A 13104-nucleotide genomic window follows, 5' to 3' on the forward strand; every position below is an offset into this window, starting at 1 on the left:
CATAAAAAGGTGGCATGTAACGTTATCTCTCTGAACAGATGATAGTTTGATCGTTCAATCTGGTAGGACATTTTAATTCAATATACTTTAATTCAACTTTTATATTTAATAATTAAATACAGGTGATCTTCAGTGCTGTATGTAGGCTAGCCTAAGCCCTAGGCGGGGCGCTAGGGTCTCATCTAGGCTAGGCTAGGCCAACCCTAGCCTAAATAAAGCACAATTTATTGCCATTGGGGTGAGTGACTTGAGACCTATACATTCAACAGCTGATTGGCTTAGTTGATTTCTGGGTCCTTTGTTAAATATTAGAATGGGGATTAGAGGTAAGGGGCGTACGCCCTTCCCCTATTTTTTTGCAAAAGAATTACACCCACAGTGTTTAACAAAAGTGTGTGCTCCAATATACACCAAATTCCAGAAAACATCATTGTACCATCACACATTACATCTCTGGAGAAAAGTTTGCATACATCAATCATCATCAGTCTACATCCAATAATTAATATTAATTATTATTATTATTATTATTATTATTATTATTATTATTAATAAATATTACAAATTAACAAGTTCACTTAAATATTTACAATAGCCAACACAATAACTGCCTCACATACTGTTACATACGTATGTACTGTAACTCTACTTATTATTAGCTAACAATATAAACTATAGCCCTGGCACAGGTCTGGTTTAAAATGTTCATACGGTAAAGTCTTGTATTTGTCATAATGGAATTTGTGTTGATTTTATACTCAAAAACCTGAATATTTGTATCTTTACAACACTTGAAGTGTAAAGTATAGATATAATTCCATTCAGTTTCAAGTAGGCCTATGTTGAATTCACTACTATATTGTAATTGGGCGTAGGAGGTTCAATAAATTAATATTTGATAAATTGCTTTTGTTGTCATTCTATTCCTCCTCAAACATTTGGAGACACTTTCTTTACAATCCTTTCTATTAAAAACCTGACTCAATGTCTTCCTCCAGGTGGGTGGAATTGCAGCAATGACACTTCTCCATTTTAAAAAACAAGTCTTTGGTATGCCGCTGGCCAGCCAAAAGTTAAAGGAAAAAATGTCCCCATTATCATTAAAAAGATCACTTACCAATTCCATCCCCTAGCCCTAGCAGCAGTGAGGAGGACAATGGCGAAGACGATCCACTTGGGCCTAGAGCACAACGAATGGTGGACAGATTCAAATGGAAGGATCGTGCTTATGACGATGCTTGGTTAGGTAAATTTATACATTTACTTTATACGAATGCTTATTTGGAGCTAGTATTACTGTTTTCTATTCTTCAAACATGTTATTTTTATTACTATAATTTATTTTTTCAATCGCTTTTTTTTCTTTGGATAGGCCTAGGCCTAGTCCTGGAAATCTTTGGGCCTAGACTAGTTAGATTTTTTAGATAGGTGTAGAGCTTATTTATACCTCTTTCATTTTTTTTTATTTAAAAAAAATAATTTTGATTATTTTTTTCTTTTTTCTAATTTTTTAATTATATTTCTATTGGTTTTAGTCTATTTTGAAATATTTAATGAATAAAAAGTATAGCCGCGTTAGTCTGTACAGCAGTAAATAACAGCAACACTTTTGAGACTAACAATATATAATTTATTCTCTAGCTTTCGTCCACTGTGTATTTACTTGAAATATTTAGTATCGTTATCATAAATTAGACCTTTGCTGTTTTATTATTTCATTTTTTATTATATTTTCCATTCTGATTATTTGTTGCATAGGGAGTCTTTGTTTTATTGTATCTGCTTTAGGCCATTTGAATTAATCATTATCATAATTATATTTAGGTGAATTCACTGAACGTTGTGGACCTTTGGTACATGACGAGAATTCATCTATATTCAACATCTTCCACCATTTTATTGACGATCAGTTGTTGCAGCTCATAGTGGTTGAGACCAACCGGTACGCGGAGAGGATTATTGCTCAAAATGCAGGTAGGTTAGGTGTAATGAAAGACTGGCGGAACACGGACATAAACGAGGTACGTGCTTTCATTTCTATTCTTCTAGATTTAGGTCTTGATAGGCGAGGTAGTTATGAGTTGCACTGGTCTAAGCAATGGCTTTTGAATAAGCCTGGATTTCGCTCGATTATGTCGAGGAATCGTTTCAACTTGCTTCTTCGATGTGTGCATCTTGTTGACAACGACGTTGCTCCTGCCCGAGAGTAAGTATAACAGTAAGTATAAGATAAATAGTTAGTTTGAATATGTTTTCGTTTGTATACTATTCTTATGTGAATTGCAATACTTGTGTTTCTATGCTTTTTGGTCTGAAGGGGCGCATAACATATGCCACATGTTCCTCACTATGAGCATCAACCTTGACGTGGTTGTGGGGCTTGTGTGTCTCTAATCAGCTGGAGGCCAGACTAATGATGATCAAAACTTTATCATATATCATTGTATATGTATTATTTCAACACATCTATCATAATAAATACACAAATAAATGTTTTCTCTAGACTAACTGACAAAAAAACGAACAAAAAATTGTTTCATTTTTACTACTTTTTCTTCACAGTTTTCATATATAGAAAAAAAATTTATAAAAATATGATCTATATACCAAAAGATAGAAAATTTAATAAATAATAGATATAAAAATGTCTACTCTAAACTGTCCAACAAAATCTGAACAAAAAATTGTTTCATATTTTACTACATATTTATTCGCAGTTGACATACACTAAAATATATCATAAAAATATCATTTATATACCAAAAGATAGCAAATTAAATAAGGAACATTTGTTTTTCGAAACATTTTTCTCTAAACTGAACAGAAAGTGGCAAAAAACTCAGTTGAAGTGAGCAATCTCTAAAAACGTCAAAAAAATTGCAGTTCTGAAAATTAATCCGGTTGTGAAACTATAGTATTATTAGGAAATTCGGTAGGCTAAGGGTTAAGTAGTGAAACATAATAAGGGCAGGATTTACCATTAGGCATAATGTTGAAATTATTTCAAATACATTGTCAGGTAAAGTTAACCTCATAGAGTTTAGTGAAATCAAAGTATGACACAAACACGTATTAATATAGAATTGAGGAACATTCTTCAATGCAAACACATATTCTCCCTTCAAATTACATTAAAAAAATTAACTTCAATAAAATTTGATAGGTAATGCCCAGAATAGTTCCTCATCTAACGTACATGTTGTACTATCCGCATATTGTATGAATTTTGATTTCTTTATCATTCACTGAAAAACCTCTGATACTTGCGTCCCCCCAAAGTTTACAAAATAGTTTTTTTTTTACCTTCTACAGAATAAAAAAATATCAATTATTCAAAATACACTTAAAACAAACCACATCAATTTACATTCTTTTAAACCTAAATTTTACAATTACCCCTTTTTTCATTTTTATACCAGTTAATAATTAAATATTTAACCCCAGGACAATTCAGATAAAATCAACCATTTTACTCCATTTAACAGTAAACTTATTATAGTATTCTCTCCATGGCAAAATTTCTTTCAACTTTTTGAAGTATCGAAAGCTAGCTAAATACATTTCCAAAATGACTAGTGAGATCAAAGTAGGATACAAACATATCTTTATAAAATTGTGGAACATTCTTCCATGCAAACACTTGTTCTTCTTTCATTAAATATTATACTTCCACCATATGGGGCCAAAAAAATCATTTAAAAGACATTTCCAAGCAGCATTACTATTCTGAGAGCGTTTGGTCTATTGAATTTTTCAACTTTGAACATAATAAGATTTGATATCGACCATTTTCAGTCCTCCATGCTCTATGTTGGCAATAAGCACTTTTCTTTTAATAAAACCCTTGCTTCTTTTCCACAAAAAAATGTAAACAATTTTCTTAATCCGATTAATAATGTTACAGTAATTGGAATGTGAATGACAGAAGCCAAATAAATAAATTGAGAGCCCAAAAGTTTTAATTAGAATTTTTCCTCAAAGTCAAATTTCTAGTTTTCCAAATGTTAAATATAATATTTAATTGTTTAGGTTCAATTTTTTTTTTCTACAGCTACACAGCTATTATAAAAAAAATTGAAATAAAGCTTTAATTGGTTGGTTTGATGTGGGCCATTTTACGCCAAATAGTTTTTTTTTTACAAAATCTATCTGACCCCAACAACATTGCGTGTGACTTGCATTCAATTTCAAGCCCGAAGCACTACCAAATATAGCCAATAAATTAATTAAGTTATGCACAGATTGTTCATCTTCTAACGTACATGTTGTATCATCTGCATATTGTATAATTTTGATTTCTTTGTCCTTCACTGAAATACCCGGATTTTACAAGATAAAAGTTCAATTGCTAAAATAAAAAGATATGGATTTAAAGGATCACCTTGTGTAACCCCCCCCTACCCACAGAGAAGTATTTTAAACTTGTGCCATTATTTATAATACAACTGGTAATATTTGTGTACAAAGCTTTAACATAATTTATAAATGGTTTACCAAAATTCATACATTTTGAAGTATTAATCAAAAAGTTACATTCCAACGAATCGAAAGCTTTTTCGAAGTCCAAAAATAACATAGTTCCTGGCTTGTTAAAGAATTTTGTGTAATCAATTATATATGATTTGCTACGAATTGCTTTCCAATGTACTGTTCCTTTTTTGAACAAATCCACTTTGATCATTATGAACCAGATTTGTTATAAAATTGCAGACTCTAGTGGCCAACACTTTCGAAGCAATTTTATAGTCGACGTTTAACAGGGTGATGGGCCTCCAAATATCTTAAGTTTGTTCGGTCCTTTCCATTTTTTCCCTTTGGTCCGAAGGTCCGTTGGTCTAAAGGACCTTTGCTCCGAAGGTCCGTTGGTCCAAAGTAATTAATTCAAATATAGACAAAACTATATTTAAAGAAAACACATGTTCGGGACCACCATGTAGGTGTCAATTATTGCTAGCATGATTTGTCAGCTCAGTTTATGTATATTTTTAACAAATTATTAGAAATTGAAAAAATTCCAAGCGAATGGAGCGTAAGTATAACTTCCAAATGTTTAAGCAGGACACAGAAAAGATATTAATAACAATAGGGGAATTCAAGTAACTTCCATCCAGTGTTTGGAAAATCTAAACAGATTTATTTACTTATGGCCGATGGGAAACAGTTAACTACTTTCGCACGTTTATAAAGTAGACACATTGACAGTGGCGGCGAAAGCATCTGGGGGGGGGGGGGGGGGGGGGGGGGGGGGGGGGGGGCAAGTTTCCTGACGAGAGCAAAGTGAGCGTAGTCGGGTGTCAATTAAAATGTTTCGAAAGTGGTCCATGGGACGGATCATTGGAAATGTGACAATTTAGGAGTTTCAGGGGGTTATTCAATCGATTCTAAATAGATAGTCTACATGATATATATTTTTTTTCTCCCCGACGAATTTTGTTTTTTCTACTCTTCTGGGGATGGGGGGAAAACTGGAGTTTTAATTCATAATACTACTGGTAATAGTTCAACTGAAATTCTCACTGGGAACATCTCCCTATCCACGATCGAGAGAGCAATTTTACTGATGTGAGTTAGCCAGATTTTCGTACATTTCACAAAATAAAGGAAATATATATATTTTTTAAATGATGAGGCAGCCAAAATGGATGCGGAGGTGACAAGAAACTAGTATTTTTTTTACTTGGCCTTATATGTTGTTGGAGAAAAAAAAATAATATAAAATAAAGTGATCTTTCTTAATTTACTTCATAAATTGTTTTCTTTTGGTGTTGTTTTCTTTTGTTTTGTTTTTTTATTTTTTTTAATTTTAAATACATTCCTAGAAAAGGTCACTAATTCGGACCAACGGGCCTTCGGACCAATGGACTTCGGACTAAAGACCCTTCGGACCAACGGGCATTCGGACCAAAGACCCTTCAGACCAAAGGTAGGCACCCCTCGAAATCTTACCCATAGGGCTACCGTGTGCACGCTCAATTTCAATTACCGTCTCTATCTCCATTTCCACTTTAATAAAATCACTAATAAAATGTTTACAGTTTTCCCCTTCACGTTCTTCAGACACTCCCCACACAACAATATTATTTATTATTTGAAGCACACATTCTTTGATTTTCTTTCATTGCGTCTAAAGATTCATGTACCTTATGCAGACTGTCTTCTACCTCATAAACTCGGTTTTTCTTGAAATTTAATCCTGTTTCTACATTATCCAGGTATCTTAAAACAGCCCGTAACAGCTCCGTCACATTATCTATTTTTTTTTGTTCATTTGGTCGCTCACGTGCACCTCGCCGTCTCCACGGGCATCGCCCTCTTGAATGCATTTTCTTCCTGCTCCACATCGACTGGCTTAGACTTGGCTTCTATATTTCTTTTTACTTCTTGGTGCCACCTTCCCCCTATTTGTCACCCATTACCATTAATTATGTGATCTGAAGTGTAATGTACTCAATGATTCCCGAAACATTCTTTAAAAAGGCTCACTTTCTGGCACAAAATCGGGAGCTCCAAACTACAGGTAGGTCGCCTTCAGTGTCATGCGCAGTATCTGCTTATTTTTCATAATTTGCAAAACATTTTTTTTTTGAAAACACATCTGATGTGCTTTGACACAATATAATTTGCACGTTTAATGTTTGTTTTGCGTCGATGCTCATGATCCATAGACTGCTGAGTGTAATTGTCGAAATCTAAATTATCTGCTTGAAAAAAATTCTTAAAAAAAAATTATAATTACTGTATGATCTACATATATCAACCCTCCATCAATAACATCATACACATGGTTGAACTGTTGTTTGCTCAACATTTGCTGACTCAGATATATATTTAAGGTATTTTGTTGCAATAGATGCTTTCGTAAGAATTCATAATTACCATAGAAGAATACTGGCCCGGAGAGGTGTCAATTTATATTGCGATATTTTAAGTAGGGACAAATCACCACGCTCTCCCAGAAGAACAAGTCTGGTAAACAGTTGTGTTGTTTCGTTCCTCCTACTTTCTCACACGTTTGCAGACATGACAAAGGTTTAAGGTTTCTGGTACTGGTACGGGAATTTATAATGCGCTTCTTCTCCCTTGCGGATATAAAGCGCAGTTCAATAATTCCCTGGTCATTGGGTCCACATGCTAAGTGTTGCTGCTGGTAATCAGCGCAGGAGCTGGCAACCCCACCAGGTTCCCAATATACTCCTGGATGAAGAGAAGCAATGCAGATAAAGTGTCTTGCTCAAGGATTGCAACCCTGACCTCAAGGTTAGGAAACTAAACCGTTTCCAATGTGCCAAACCGCTTCCACAAGTCTTGTCGACATATTGTGATTAAAAGGTACAGCATCTAGGCGTACTTGTTTCTGGATGCCAGTGGTGACACCAATGATGTGGCTGTTGTCACAATTTTATTTCCTAAATTGGTGGATTAACTGTAGTAAACAATGAACTGATAAATTTAGTGTTCTGTACTTCTTTAAAACCAAGTGAGATCTTGATCAAACGTTGTGTCGCCTGCCATTGCACTTTCTGAACATTGTGTTAGATACATACAGCTAGTTTCTACATATATAAAATGCCCGCAAACTGCAAACTATGGTAGCATTTCTCCAACAGCTTTAATATGCAATTTGCAGTTGCTTTCCCTCCCCGCCCAGATTAAGTTTCTTTCAGTTATAAAACTCGACCCATAGTTTTGCAGTCCTGGATTTCTTAAATAATTTTTCTTAGCTAATTCTTTTAGTTTGTTTCGGTTAAGTAAAAGTTGATGTGTGCATATTATCTAACCTCATCTAACGTTGTTAGCAATTTAGCAAGTATGGTTTGTAAAACTTTGAGGTATTTGTTAATTAAAGCCTCAGTTGCACTTCACGACCTACTTTAACCCTTTGAAGTCCCAAGGGGTCTATTCTAGGTAACTTGGGCCCCTTTAAGGGGTTTTAATAGGTTTCTGAACACGGCGGTTTCAATATAGACAATAAGTAGTGAGCCCTCTGTTGGTCACTATTATACATTTTAGATATTCTCGTAGTTGGGGGCGCTAACGCGGAAGCGATATTTTCATTATTCTCCATATATGGGTTTTTAAATGACCAACCAACAGCTTTAAAATTTAAAAAATAATGAATATTCATGATATTATCGAAGAAGACATGCTAAACAGTTCTGTAGTATAACATAGGTACGATGTCATGGCTCCTGATTTTACGTGTGAGTATTTGAATTTATTCCATGTTTTTCACCCAAAACTTAAGAAAATCTGGCATGTAATGTTTACATGGCTATAAATAATTTTTGCAATTTTTTGGAACATTGCCACTTACTCCATGTTATTACTATTTGACTTCTGCATTATCCTCTAAAAAATCTCTCAGACAACTGTTCCGGTAAACATTTTATTTAAGTTTAAAAATGACCGTGTCTGGCCTTTAAAATACACGTGTTTACCCTAGGCAGGTCTAGCATGTCTACCTTTTAGACGTTTATGGCGTAATAAATAACACAGACAAGATAACTAATATGTTTTAAAATATAATTCAAATGTTTCTAGCAGTCTTCCATAGGCAAAACTAGGTCTAGGCTCACTAAAAATCCTACGCTACGAGAGGGTAAGCTGCCGCCTGGGCTTAGGTGAAAGTAAACAATGTTTGGCCCGGCGGTGGGTATTTAAATTTTAAGTATACGCGGTATGCTCTCACGTGAAAGTAGGCCTACGCTAGGCCTAGTCTATTCGCTATAGACATATTTTTAGGATTATTCAGACCTTAAGTTTTATAAAAACATTTATCTTGCAATTTTAAAATGTCTAAAAATATTTATTATTATTATTATTATTATTATTATTATTATTATTATTATTATTATTATTATTATTATTTTATTATTATTATTATTATTATTATTGTACTTTGAAATTTCTTTTTTAGTGTCTGAAGTTAGGTGGTATTATTAATGTCTGATGTTCTGTCATAATTTTTTAATGAAAAAAACATGGCAATAATAACTTTTTATTTTTAATTTTATCACAAGATACAAGCGAGCTGACAAAATACATCACGGAGATAATCAATTTGTACATAAAGAAAAGAGCAGATGGTGTTCATGGAGAGCAGCAGAAAAAAATTATACTAGGACAGATATTAAGGTATTTTTAATAATAAAAATTATTCTATTTCTGTACAATGTTTTTTTTTTTTTTTTTAATTATGTATCATCACAATAATGTTTTATAAATCACATCGCATGTTCTTAAATACAGTATATCAAATGTTGTATTTTCATTGATATCCGTTTTGGTTATGTTTTTGGGAAACCTTTACTATTAGCAAGCGCCAGTCTTCCTAAGCATTACCTTGGTTGTCCATTTTTAAATGTTGCCCCTTTTTTCAATGTATGGCGTTTATTTTTTTATTTTTATGTTTTGGAATGTTACTGTACTTGTATTCCCAAACTATTATGAAATAATAATAATAATAATAATAATAATAATAATAATAATTTATAACTTGGTTATGTTTTGGGAAACCTTTACTATTAGCAAGCGCCAGTCTTCCTAAGCATTACCTTGGTTGTCCATTTTTAAATGTTGCCCCTTTTTTTCAATGTATGGCGTTTATTTTTTTATTTTTATGTTTTTGAATGTTACTGTACTTGTATTCCCAAACTATTATGAAATAATAATAATAATAATAATAATAATAATAATAATAATAATAATAATAATAATAATAATAATAATAATAATAATAAAACTGTTATGCCATTTGTACCACATCGAAACCAAAGGAAAAGTGAGCGCACAATATAATTAACACTTAATTTTTTTAAACTTTCCATTGCCTAGAATGAATTATATTGTTATGTATTGCCTAATTAAAATATATTTATATTTATCTTTTCAGCTTCTTTAATTGTTACGACGCAGGATGAAAATCAGATACTATGGTGAGATATGTTTACATCTATCCGGTTTTAATCGATATGCAAGCTATATGGAATCAGGTGGACTTGTCATTTTGTCTCTGCATCCCTGCTGTTACATACAGTTTTGTTTAGCATTCTTGTTTGTATTTTTGAAGAGACCTGGGACTTTCAGATGATGCAAAATTTATATTTTCTCTGAATCAACTTACTATTGAGAACAGATTGTTCAAAACCCCATACCCTTTTGTGAAAATAAATTTACACACTAATTACTGCACATATTAACACAAAGCGCAATAACATATTTTGTTGTGCAGTACTATAATATAGTGTGAATATATTGAATTTTATACTTATAAAGTGCAATAGCAATTTGTACAAAAATAACTGTCAGTATTTACCTGATTGCATACCTTTAATTTGGATTCCTGATGATGACATAATTAATATCAAAGTATTGAATCCATAAACTTTGAGTATGTATTATTCTATCTGTATCTGAGATTAATCAGTGGACCTTTCGGTTTAATTTGGATTCTTGTATTTTTTAAAGGTTTATTTTGTTCATTAAAAATATAACATGTAGAACATAATGTTTGTGTCTATTTGTAAACTGAGGTGTAAGAAGAATGATGATTGTAAATGATACTGGCTATTTTCACAGATGAATATTGGATCATTGTTTAAATTTATTTAAATTTTAAATTTTCTTTATTTTAGAGCCATCCTAATTATTGCCAACAAAATATAAAATGTTATTCAATTGTGGTGTTCTTACTGTTGTCCTGTGTGACAATACCGACGTTGAGGGCAGGAGTTGCCACGGAGAGAGAACCACGAGGAAAGGATTAAATTCTGTTCTATGAGTTATACTGTTGATATTGTCTTTATTGCTAGTTTACAAGGACTATCATATCATATCATATCATATCATTTATTTTTCCAGTATACACAAAAACATTACAAACAAGAAGCACAACCGTGACTGCCTGGTTGGATTGCCCAACAATGACAAGCACACAAATCGAGGCACCCGTGCAGTTTCTGCCTACGCCGGGAGACCCTGTCATACCGTGGTTGCAGTGGAGGCGATTATTCGAGAATTACCTACTCGCTTCGAATACAGTGAAGGAGTCGCCGGAGCGTAGAAGCGCTATACTTTTACACTCGCTAGGTCCGGAAGGCCAACGAATTTTTTACACGTTACCAGAACTAGGAGAAGCAGGTGACGATATACTTACAAAGGCAATGACAACATTGCAGAGTCATTTTGCACCAAAAGTTAGTGTGGTGGCTGAGAGATATAGATTTCGTCAGCGTGCACAGCTCCCGCACGAATCAGTCGACAATTACATTGCAGCGCTCCGCGAACTGGCTTCACGATGCGAATTTGGTACGTTTGAGAACGAAATGCTACGAGATCAACTTGTAGAGAAGACTAATAGTTCCAAAATACGAACTAGATTACTTACAGAAACCGATGTCAAGCTGGACAAGGCCATTAAACTAGCAAGGCAGTGTGAAACTGCGATGAAAGAGGCCAAGTCTATGAGCGGAGGTGATACTCATACATGCTCTGAGGTGAAATACAAAGCTAAGCCTAGAGGTGCTAAGGCTGAATTTAAGAAGGAGAAACAGAGGCCCAGGCCAAATAGCAATGCCAAGTGTTATCGCTGTGGTTCACCTCAACATTTAGCAAATTCGCCAGAATGTACTGCAGGGTCAAAGGACTGCAACTCTTGTGGAAAAAAGGGACATCTGTCTAGTGTTTGCCGTGGTAAAAGGAAAGTTGTTAAGCAGGTTGAACAAGCGGACGCTAGAGGTGAGACTGATCAAGATGGCGACATGATTGAAGTATTGTGTACACGGTCAAGCAACACTGATTCAAGGAAAAGTGTATGGGGAACTCTTAAAGTAAACTCTATAAATATTCAAATGCTTGTTGATACAGCATCTGATGTATCCTTACTTTCACTTAAATTATTTGATAAATATTTTGTTAGAGATGCATTGAAACCATGTATAATGCCTATAACTAGCTATACATCTCATAAGATAACAACTGTAGGATGTTTTAAAGCTAAAGTTCAGTTTAAATCTAAATGTGCAAATGCAACATTTTATGTAGTAACTAAAGGAAGTAGCCTAATAGGCAAGGATCTAATCCAAGCACTTGGAATTAACATTGATGGTAGTACGTTGACATGTTTTGAGACACATGCTGAGTCTACATGTACTGATGTTAACTCACAATTTTCATGTTTGTTTTCAGATACCTTGGGTAAGGTTAAGGGGTTCAAACATAAGGTTAAAGTTCGCCCAGAGGTTAAGCCAGTCCAACAAAAGCTGCGTAGACTGCCATTGACTGTGCGTCAAGCCGTGTCCGCTGAATTACAACGTCTTCTAGATGCAGGGATTATTGAACGCGCTGAAGCGCCAGAGTGGGTTTCACCAATTGTAGTTGCATGGAAAAAGACTGGAAAAATTCGCATATTTGTTGATTTAAGAAAACCCAATGAAGCTGTTATTGAGGACAAATTTCCTCTTCCTTCAATTGAAGAAATGTTAAGCGAGATGAATGGCGCGACATACTTTTCTAAGCTCGATCTTAAATCAGCTTATTACCAACTGGAATTAGATTCCGACAGTCGCGACCTTACATCATTTATTACGCATGATGATGTTTTCCGATTTCGTACAGTTTGTTTTGGTTTATCTTCAGCCCCTTCATGTTTCCAAAAAATGATGTCGACTGTATTAGCAGGAATTCCAAACGTACAATGTTTTATCGATGATATTATTATTTACGGACGCGACAAAGCCGCGCATGATAAAACATTATTTTCAGTGCTTACCCGTTTGAAAGAACGTGGTATGACGCTAAATGACAAATGTGAGTTCGGGGTACCTTCAATGAAAGTATTAGGTCATGTTATCGATGACAAAGGTATTCACCCTAGTGACGAATTAGTCCATGGAATTGCTAAAGCTGCAATACCCCAGACTAATCTCCAACTTAAGTCATTTCTAGGACTCGCAGGTTTTTATGCTAGGTTTGTGCCAAATTTTTCAGCAAAAGTAAGCGCATTGCGAGAGGTACAATCCATTGAACCATTTATATGGACAGAAAAAGCAAATTCCGCGTTTCAGGATATTAAATCCGATATTATTAATAGCCCTGGTCTTGCTC

General features: G+C 34.1%; 1 protein-coding gene across 1 annotated transcript in view; it reads left to right on the forward strand.

Moving 5' to 3' along the window:
• The first annotated feature begins 313 nt into the window (after nt 1-313).
• Nucleotides 314-13104, forward strand: part of LOC117114532 (uncharacterized protein K02A2.6-like) — a 14750-nt gene continuing 1959 nt past the window's right edge. The window contains exons 1-4 of the mRNA XM_033258210.1: nt 314-326; nt 1109-1246; nt 1825-1974; nt 10861-12992. Coding sequence (XP_033114101.1) covers nt 314-326; nt 1109-1246; nt 1825-1974; nt 10861-12992 — 2433 coding nt within the window. The remainder of the gene's footprint in view (nt 327-1108; nt 1247-1824; nt 1975-10860; nt 12993-13104) is intronic.

Source organism: Anneissia japonica, unplaced genomic scaffold (genome assembly GCF_011630105.1).
Source record: "Anneissia japonica isolate Jap-2015-1 unplaced genomic scaffold, ASM1163010v1 scaffold1693_len225059_cov107, whole genome shotgun sequence".
NCBI classification, from domain to species: Eukaryota; Metazoa; Echinodermata; class Crinoidea; order Comatulida; family Comatulidae; genus Anneissia; species Anneissia japonica.